Source organism: Delphinus delphis, chromosome 16 (genome assembly GCF_949987515.2).
Source record: "Delphinus delphis chromosome 16, mDelDel1.2, whole genome shotgun sequence".
NCBI lineage: Eukaryota > Metazoa > Chordata > Mammalia > Artiodactyla > Delphinidae > Delphinus > Delphinus delphis.
This window is the reverse complement of record NC_082698.1, coordinates 55350131-55360283: the sequence shown is the minus strand read 5'-3', so window position 1 is coordinate 55360283 and position 10153 is coordinate 55350131. Positions and strand designations below refer to the sequence as shown.

Here is a 10153-nt window from a genome sequence, read left to right as displayed (position 1 = left end):
TTCCTCCCACAGACGTGCTCAGCTTTGGCTTACTGCTGAAATCCAGAGGATGGCTGTGATGAGCCTGAAAACTGCAGTCAGCGGTCCACGCCCTCTGACCATATTTCTGCCAGACACGGCACGGCCACACGCCCCAGGACTCATTCAAGTCCCTGCTCACTGACTTCCCCAAGGGGAAAGGGCTCTTCAAAGTTCCCAGGGAAGCGGAGGCTCGCCCTGCCCCAGAGAGCGCATTATATTGTCTGGCGAATGTCATCAAACAGTGGCAGTGCTGCCCTGTGCCCTCACAGCTCAGTGTGTGCTTGAGGCCCAGTGTTTTCAAAACCACACACGACATTGTTTCAAAACACCTCCACTGGGGGTGAAAATAGAAAAAAGCAAGGAAATCATTAAACCACAAGTCAGTACAGTGCTCACTTTGGGGGAAAAGGTGGAGAATTCAGCTACTGTTGGGTGTTAAGATGGCTTCTACAGTAGTGGTAGTGTTCCTTAACAGTGGACGCACTGTCCATTTTATTGTTCTTTAGACCGTATATTTATACTGTATATGCTCTTCCGTATGTATGACACATTTCACGGTTGAAAAAAATGATATAAACTCATAATAGCAAGGAGACCTGAAGGGGAAAACCATCAAGAAGCCAGAGACTACATTCTGGAAGGTATGAGCACATGAAAAAAAGAGCATGCATGATTGAAATAAGGTCCAGGAAAGCCACAGGGAGAAGAGCAGCAGAAGGGTGCAGGGGAGAAGGCCTGGCTGTCCAGGCTCGGGCCTCGGAGCCCCATCCCCTGCAAGAAGATGATCGCCTCCATGCCAGCCACACTCCCAGCTGTGAGATCACGCTTGCTCTGCGCCCCACCCGGCAATTCCTCGTTATTTCTCTCCGTCCGTCCTTGGCATCCGTGACCCGGGTGGCCCTCTGCCCTGTCAACCCCGAGAGGGGCGGCAGCTCAGCTTCCCAGCCCCAAACTCCAGTTGTCCAGCCACTTTGGTCAGCCTCAGAGCCTTGTTCCGGCCAGAGAGGCCCAGGACTTTGGGCCAGTGTTTGGCTCCCGGTCCAGACCCCTTCGGCTTCTGCTCCTGCACATTAGGCGTCAAGGACTCCTCCAGTCTCAGAAAGTCACGTGTGCCGAGGCTCCCAGAGCTGGGGTTTTGCTCAGGCTCTGCAAGGCCAGGAGGGAAGTCCCACTCCGCGCCCCTAACTCAGGTGTCAGCATGGGAGGGGGCCTCAGAGGTCATCTCGTCTGCACTGTCTTTGGAGGCCCAGGCGAGATCTGTCCAAGGCCTCAAGGCTGGAGATGAAAGTCAGCTGTGCCTTTCCAGAAGGATCTGAGCCTGTGTACGACAGACACCAACTGGGGGCAAAGGCTGCGCACCTCCAGCCCCTGCCTGGGCTCTGCACGGTTTAGAGACAAACACAACTGCACACCCGCCCAACCCAGTGCCACTCAGCGGTGTCCCAGGGGCAGCCCTGCAAGGCCTCAGTGCATCCAGAAACAAGCAGTCTATGAGCTCAGCGACCTAACTGCCCTCCGTTTGAAGAGGCGTAGCGGTTTTACCCTGCGATTGTAAAAGAAAACCACGTTTCCCGCAGAAAACTTGGAAAGTACAGAAAAGTCTAAAGAAGAAAATAAAAATCACTCATAACGCAACAAGTGTGGGCTGCCGTGGCTTTGGCATCCTCATGGACCTCTTTTAAAAGAAACCATGTCCTCAAACGAGCATTTGTTGGGTGGGTCACAGGATCCAGGCCGTGGCGCACGCCCTCCTCCCCCAAGGTCAGTGCTGAGTTTGTCAAGAAGATGTAGGCGACCCTATGGCTGGCTTCACGCAGGCCGAGGAGCGGCGGGCTTGGGACCCGGCCGGCTGCACAGGCCCTCCCCTCCTCTCCACGGCCACAGTCCGACGCAGCTCGGCGACTCCTGTGGCTGCAGGCAAGGCCAGAGGGACCAGCAGGTGAGAACTGCAGGGTCCACAGTGGAGCTGCACCCGTGGGCCATGACCAGGGAGGCACTGGCGCCGAGTCGGCCCCTGCTGGCCCAGCCTCTGGCGCGGCGTGAGGCTTTTCCAGGAGAGTCTGCCCTCAAGCTCCTCCGAGCAAACAGAGCAGAGGAGGAGGGCTCTGCTCTGACCTGGGCCTCCTGGCCACTTCTCCCAGCCTTCCTGCCACCCTGGAACAGACTTTCAGGCCCAGAGTGGCTACCCAGGAGAGCCGTGGGTGGTCTCGCACTACAGCCCCTGGGCCAGGCTCGGCCTTCTTCACCCCGGGGGCCCGGTCTGGGCCTCACCCCCTGGCAGACAGGGACTTGACTGAGAACACGAGGGGACACTGGCGTCCTTCAAACCCCCTTTGCTTTTCTCGGCCCAGCCCAAACCTGCATATCTGAATGGGAGCCCCCAGGGCAGGATCTGAATCTTGCACAAATCAGCTGCCTGGCCGCACGCACTACCCACAGCTCTGCTGGACAGAGGGACACATGGGAGGGAAGGAGGGAGTCAGAGGGGCTGAGGCCACAGCTAAGAGGGGCTCCTGGCCATCGTGAGAGCTGGCGAGAACCTCACGTGGCGGCGATTCCAGCCACCTGCCGCAGGGGAGGAAGGCGGCCTCAAACTTAGCAACAGAGAGAGGGCAGGAGGCGGGAAAGGTGGAAACTCAATGAATGCAGGTCTCCTCACCACAACAAGTTACAGAAATTGACCTTTATTTATTGTACTAAAGTCTGTTTAACTTTCGATACAAAGGAAGGTTTTAGTACAGAAAATCCCAGTCTGTCCGAACAGTACCTGTGCACACTGTACCATCACCGTCCCACCCCCGCCGCCCAGAGCAGCAGCCCCGCTGGGCGCCAGTGAGACCCCTCGACAGCCTGCAGGGGGTCCCAGTTGTCTGAGCCAGAACGCGTGTACCTGTGAAACGAAGGGCAGCACTGAGGACTGAAATGTGTCTCTTTTCGAACAACTGTGCAAGAAAATATATCCCTTTTTTAAAAAAATGTCACTATGGCTAAACTATAATCTAGTGTCTAGAATTACAAAGAATAAAATGAAATCAGCGATTTCTTGCTAGTAAAATGAAATGTTAGGAACAGTATTAAAATAGAGGTCCTACCCCAGTGACACTTACCCGGAGCCCCGTACAGTACCTATTATTAAGAGGACGCACAGTTTAAGGAGGAACCAGATCAAACCTTCAGCCAGAAACATCCAGCGTCAGAAGCGGTAGAAAAAAAAAAAAAAAACCACACAAACCCCAAACAAAGCCATCCCCATGGAGCACTGCTCATGCTGTAAGCGCTGGAGCCAAAACTAGATAGATCCGGGTTTCTCTTTTTTTGAGTTTTGACAGTGACTGCACTAATCCTTAAGCTTCCGTAAGGGTTCTCTGCTCAAAGTCTGAAACACGAATGTTTTTATATCAAGTAGAGCTGATGTGCCCGCCCCACTCTAGAGCGCTTAGGAATTACCCTGCAAAGTCTGCACTGGTAAAGGCTGTCACTGTTCACAGAACCTAAAGAGGACCCAGTGGCATGCATCAGCCCCAGCCTAACCCCCTGCCTGGAACCGGCTGTGTCACAGTGAACCCGTGAAGCTCCGAGGACCAGAGAGAACGCTGGAATCATGGATGCAGGTGGACGAGAAGAGGACGCAGAGGGCTGGAGACGAAGTCTGAGGGGCGCGTCCGCGAGACGGGCCCAAGTCGCCCTCCTCTGTGCAGGAGGGGAATACACTGCCGCCGGAGAGTCTGCCCCACAAAGGCACTGGTTCCGCGCCCGCCGACGGTCGAAGCATCCGCACTCGCAGGTCCTTCCAGGAGAGGTACCACCAAGGAGCATGAAGTTTGTCAAAGCTCTGGTCCCACTGACAAGAACCTCCCAAAGCAAAGCGGCCCCCAGCGAGGCTCCAGAGTCGTCTCGCTGAAAACAGGCACAAAACCAACACCAAAGCGACAGTGAGGAAAAGGGCAGGGGCTGGGCAGCGACAACATGGAGCCGTTCAAGTAAACATAAACAACCGAATACTTAGAAAAGGCTTGTAAACTTGTGATCTGAAAGGTTCTCTTTGCAGCATCTCTGATGAGCTGGCTACGAGAAAGGTTGGTGTCGAGCCCCTCTACAGAGTCTTCTGTCTTACAGCGCACGAGTGAGAGGAACAGAGTCTGCGGCCCTCTGTCTACAAAGGAGGTGCTTCTGGAGTCCTGCTTCATGGATCCTTCCCCTTCGCGTTTATATACAGAGGCGTCTATCTTTAGTCGCTAAAGAGAGCTGAGCCCGGCAGTCACGCCGGCGGCCAAGCTGCAGCCGTCCCCAGCACCGAGTTCTAGAGAGGGCTGGCTGGGATCCACAGGACTTTATTCTGCTCTTGGTTGACCATTGCCAAGATCTGAGCGCAAATGCTCGACAGGGCTCCTCCCTGGACGACCCCTGCAAGAGAGCCCCCAAACACACACGTCATTGGCCCAGAGGAAGACCCCAGGGTGAAGGCAAATAAACGCATTTTACTCTTCCTGGCCTTCTGCCTGTTTTGAGCTACCTGGCCCTCCTGCCCCACGCCCGCCTCTCACTCTCTTCCATCAGTGAGAAATTGGAAAAGGAAAAATAAAGAGTTGAGTGCAAATCACTTCGGCTTTTTACCTATCCCTCTCGGCAACTGTTCCATAGGATGTTAAAATTTTACGCTCAAATGAAGGCTGGTGTCCCATTTTGCCAGGCTGCCCTGGTCCCTGTAACAGGGATGACAGGATCTGACCACACACATGAATGGCCAGGCCCCACTGCAATGATGCTCTGGGCTGCTTTGCCTAGTCATGCAATGGGGAGTCCCAGCACACTGGAAGGCAGTCTGGGCTGTGTTGTGATGGTCCGATCGGCAGCAGGATTCTACAGGTGACAAGGTTGGGTCTCGGAAGCTGGGCATCCCATGGCCCAGAGAAGATTCCCAGCAAAGATGATGGAATGTCTCCAGCTCTGGCTCAGGCCTGCTCTGCAGGCTTTCAGCACCACAGCCCGGCAGACACTAGACCAGGGCTCTCTGCGGGATCCACGGAACAGCGCCGAGCGCTGGCTGCTTGCCACAGAAATGGACAGCGAGGGTTTAGAAACTGCTATGGAAATGTGACAGAGTAATTTTACATCTGTTGAATCTTACAAAAAGTCAAGGCTTTTATTTTGTTAAGTTTTGGAGTTTTTAATGTTCTCTCCTCTAGTACTTGTTAATGTATCTGACTGAAATACTGGTCTGTAATGGACTGGAAATTAAAACACAAACACACATGACACATACGTAGACAGAAGCACCAAGGCTGGGTTTTGAGGCCAAATGTTGCATGAGAAGCACCGAACTAGATCACAACACTCTCCGCAAGTTAATTAAAATCACTGTCTCCACCTCTCGGTGGCCACGGTGTTATTATGCCCCCTACAAATGACTGCTTTCATGGAAGAGGTTGAAAGTCACAAAGTGAAATGGCAGTTGGTCAACTGGAACCCTGCTTCTCCTGGTTTGCTTTGTTTCAAAGACCAGAGATAGTGAAGGTGCAGCTTATCTTCAAACTTCACTGCAAAACTGGCCTGACCTGGAAGGCGCTGGGGACAGATGGTCACGGCCACCACCGCCGTGCTAGCCGCCCAGGGAACGCTGGAGCTGTGCTACAGGGCGCCTGTGCAGCCGCCACACAGGGCCAGACTGTGACCCAAGGCCAGAATTAGTGCACTTTACCTTTGGACCTGCAACTTCCTGAAGCTGCCCTGGGCCTGCCATCAGACCAGCTGTGATGAAAGTGCTCACTGTGCCAGCATCCACCGGGCACCCCGGAAGTGCGGGCTGTTACCACTTCTAGGAAGACGTCCTTGGGAAGCCTGCATCCGTCCCCGCCGCCTGCTCCTCCTCTGCAGGCCTGACGCACACCTACCTGTGAAGAACCTGCTGTACTCCTGCTCAATCTTCTGAGCCGTCTCAAACTGCTCTTTGGAATGCCTCTGAGTCACCTTGTCCTTCAGGTAGATGGGGTCTCTCTGCTCCCTGTTGGGACATCCAGGGAACCAGGCTGAGCTTCTCACCTCCCCCCGGCCCTCCCACCTCTTTGCTTCTCTGCCCAGAGTAACAGGGGTCTCCACCACCACAGGGCCCCCATGGGCTCCCCCTGGTAAAGCACAGCCTGCAGGCTCCACGGGGAGCTCCGGGCAGAGAGGGGCAAGGTGGGAACCCCAGTGTGTGCACACAGAGACCAGACACCTCAGCTGGCACCCGAGTGCAGGTATCAGAAGCCCGGAAGCACAGAAAGGCAAAGTGGAGGAGGACCTCGGCAAGCCGTTAGCCCAACCTGCACAGAAACTCAAGCCCAGTGGGAGCAAAGGCCCGTCCACATCACGAGGCAGCTCCTGGCAGAGCTGGACCCAGGCCAGGCCACCCAGTTCCTGTGCTGTTGTGAGTGCCCAGCTGAGAGGCAGGAGAAGGGGAAAGGGGCTGGGAGTCAGGAGGGGAGACAGAAAAGCTGGACCTACTCAGGGAGCGGCGGCAGCATCCGAACGGCGCGGAGAGTGGTGTGGAGGGAGGGCTGTGCTGGGTTCACATGCCTGGCTCAGTGTGAGATGGGGGCTCGAGGGGGAAGGCCGCTCCGACATGGGATGCCTATTTCAAGGCCAAGGGGCCCCCCACCCCACGGCTTTGAGCCAGCAGCGCCTCCCCACCAAGGCCCCAAGCCAAGCCCCCGAGGAGCCTGTCACCTACTTGATGTGTTTGGCGCTCTTGTAGTGGATGAAGATGACGATGGGGTAGATGTGCATGTGGTGCAGCCGCTCAATGGCGTGGGGGGCGACGTCCAGGAGACAGTGCCGGTTCTGGGGGGAGGGAGAGAGTGAACACCTGGGCAGGTGCGTGGCCGGGGCCTCGGGAGCACTGGACACTCCAGCCTTCCTCTGCCACCGATGGGCCCCACCCCTCCCCTGACACTGCCCTGCCTTGCCCTGTAAGTGAACATACAAGGTTCTACCAACGAACGAGGCAGCAAAACCGGTCTTTCGTTAAGACCACACATGATACATGGAGGGGAAACCTCATCTGGGAAAATCTCTCCCCACAAGCCGTCAGCTGTGATGATGGTCCAGGCTGGGAACCAGGGCCAAGCGGGGTCTGGACGACCCTACTCCAAACTCCCTTTCCTGCCTTCACCCAGATATAGGAAAGCGCTTCCTAAAGCGCTACCCCACCTGGCCCCAGAAACCTCACTTCCGCCAGTCCAGGCAAAAGAAGATGCGGAGACTCGGCGGGGGGCTGAAGCAGGGGAGGGGGAGTGTGGGTCTTTGCATGGCTGTGACTGAAATGCATCCCATGAATCCCCTGAGCCTCCAGGCAGAGTACGAGCCTCCAGGCAGAGTACGAGCCAAAGGCAGGCCACGGGCACCCCGAAAGCTCCACTGAGGGGGTCCACCCTTTGGCAGGCTTCCTGACGTCCCGGGGCACCCCTGACTGGGGCTCGTCCACTTTAACTGGGCAGTCTGCACTGACAGCTGTAAGAAGTCAACTCCCTCACGTAACAGGAGGGATCCAGAGCCTGGCGGGGTAAACTGACCACCCAGGAAGGATGCAGCCCAGAAAGCGCCCACATCCTCAGGCTTGTGAGGGACGCTTTTCCAAAAGATTTCCCCACTTCCCCTCATACTACCTGGCAAACAGACCCCAGCGTGTTCACAAGCCTAAAGGCACGTGGCAACGGCTCTTATCCTTGCAGGGTCGTGGCCCTGACAGAAGCCGTGCCCCTGTCCCTAGAATGAGGCACATCAGCTCAGCACACAAGCTCAGCAGAGGCATTCTGGGACCCTGTTGTAGAAACCCCTGCGAGGGGCCTTTCCTAGAGTTCAAAGCTCTCGTCAGAGCCCCTCAGAGAGGGAGAGGTGACACACGTACAGGGCGACTTCTGCCCAGGACTAGCTTCCTACTCACGAAAGCGGAAGCACAAGAAGCAACGGGGGCCAGCCCCCTGTAGGTTAACTCAGACTAACGGGACACAGGCGAGCTCATGAAGGTCCGAGAGACATGCAGGGCAGATGTGCAAAGGTACAGGGCCCGGACACGCACTGGGGTCCAAACCCCGGACTCAGAGAGGCGCTCCCATCCCTTGGTCTGAAGCAACAGGTACCTTTTCTGTGATCTCCTTTATGGAAGCCACTGTGGTCACATCAAAGTGGCCACTCCTCCGCTTATAGTCGACAAACAGGCAGTCTTTGACGCCCCGCTCGATGGCCTGCTGGGAGGCCTTCATCACCTCTGCAAAGCACAGACACAGGAATCAGGAATGCCCTGGTACCATGAGCCGTCACTGCACGTGCCAGGAAGAACGCTGCGCAGAAGAGACTTTAGGAACCCAGCCCTGCTGTCCTCGCTCCCGCACAAAGAACCAGAGGCTGCACACTGATCTGAGCCAAGTCCAGGGGACGCTGAAACATCCTGGGATCCATGCCCGGGAACAGGGGGAGGAACACAAACACAGGGACAGACACAGCCCAGCAGGCACATGGGCATCCCTTACCAAGGGGGCATCTGCAGAACTTGCCGGGCACCTCGTTCACGAGCATTTCTTTCACCACATCCAGTAAAGGCCCCAGGATCAAGACGGGCCTCAGGGAGGTGCAGTCCACCTTCTGGACCCGCTGATAGGCAAGGCTCACCGAATCTGAGGGAGAGAGGGGAGCAGTGTCACGGACACCCACCTGGAGCAGAGGGAGGAAGGGGAGGGGCTGGGGACCCACGGCTCCCCTGACCTTGCTTTTACCCCAGGGAGGCCCACCTCCTTCACTCCACAAATCCGGAGCCAGCTACCCAGCTCACCCTGGTTTGTCTGGGACTTGCCCAGTTGTAGCACTGAGAGTCCCATACCCTGGGCACACCGGGGCCCGGCCGCTCCTGGAGTCCAGCAGAGTGTCCCTGCTCCACGGACACCCAAGACACTGCAGCACTTCATCCCACTCAAATGCTTCCGTGTGTGTCCAATGCACCCTCCCCTCACCCCTAGTATATATTCTCTGCTCTCTAGAGAGGCAACCTCCCCTGAGGTAGGTGTGGTCATGTGACCCAGGCCTGCCCCGTGGGGTGAGCAAACTCTCCCCCTTCCCGTGAGCTGAAATGGACAGGACCGGGTGCAGTGAGCCAGCTCTGATCCTGCAGATGAGAACAACCCTCAGGAAATGACAGAGCCACAGGACAGAAGGGTCCTGGCTCCCTTATGATCCCCAAAACAGAGCTGCCTCCCAGGGATTCCCCCCACCAGCTCAGACTTTTATGTGGCAGGGAAATAAGCTTCTTATCACACTTCAGCCATTGTTGTCTGGCCTCAGTTACAGCAGTCAAACCAATATCCTAGTTGATACATGTAGTAAAAACCTCCCCTTCCACCAAATGAATAAAAAAATCCTTGCAGGAAGTGACCTCCTAAAAACCAGCAAGCAAATATCTTCTTGGCACCTCCCCTGTACCAATCGCTGTGCCGGCATCTCGGAAACACTTTTAAAAAGAGTAGAAAGCACAGTCCCTGCCACTGCAGAGCTCATGCTCTAACCAGGCTCACCGACGGCAACAGGTAAGAAACAAGACAACCATACAAGAGTTGCCTGCCAGCTCCAGGCAGCGGGACAAGAAGCCTCACCCTCGGGGGGTGGGAGTGGCAATGAGGAGGGGCAGAGCTGAGGGGAGGGTCGCCTGAGGTGGGCTTGTGAGGAAGGGTCAACGAGAGGTCCGGCCCGGAAGGCCCGTGACTAGGAGATGAAGGAAGACGGACCAGATGGCAGAGCTTTAGAGGTGAACACACAGGGCGGTGCTCGGCTCCACAAACGCCGAGCTCACAGGCAGAAGCGCACACATTTTTTTGGTCTGATGATTATCCAGGCACGTCTATATCGCTTCCTATACAGCATTTCTCAACCTGGTGACCAGGTGATCCGTATTAAAGCAGGGGGAGGGCTTGGTGATCACATTCACTGTCCAAGACCCCCCGCATACTTGTGACTGAAGGCTCTGTGGAGTCCCAGGGCAAAGAACTTCCTCCAGGAAGAGATTAAAAACACCCCGTCTTTTAAAACTTCGAACATTACAGATAAAGCCAGGCATCCTCTCCAACACCTCTTCTCCAGTCCTGGTCATCAACAGTTTCCTCATAAC

The 10153-nt window shown here is 55.9% G+C and overlaps 1 protein-coding gene across 1 annotated transcript in view; it reads right to left on the bottom strand.

The window, feature by feature from the left end:
* Positions 1 to 2689: 2689 nt before the first annotated feature.
* Positions 2690 to 10153, bottom strand: part of DLG5 (discs large MAGUK scaffold protein 5) — a 120499-nt gene continuing 113035 nt past the window's right edge. Inside the window, exons 28-32 of the mRNA XM_060034717.1 lie at positions 8529 to 8672; positions 8139 to 8266; positions 6731 to 6840; positions 5913 to 6022; positions 2690 to 4425 (exon numbers count right to left, since the gene is read on the bottom strand). Coding sequence (XP_059890700.1) covers positions 4322 to 4425; positions 5913 to 6022; positions 6731 to 6840; positions 8139 to 8266; positions 8529 to 8672 — 596 coding nt within the window. The 3' untranslated portion in view covers positions 2690 to 4321. The remainder of the gene's footprint in view (positions 4426 to 5912; positions 6023 to 6730; positions 6841 to 8138; positions 8267 to 8528; positions 8673 to 10153) is intronic.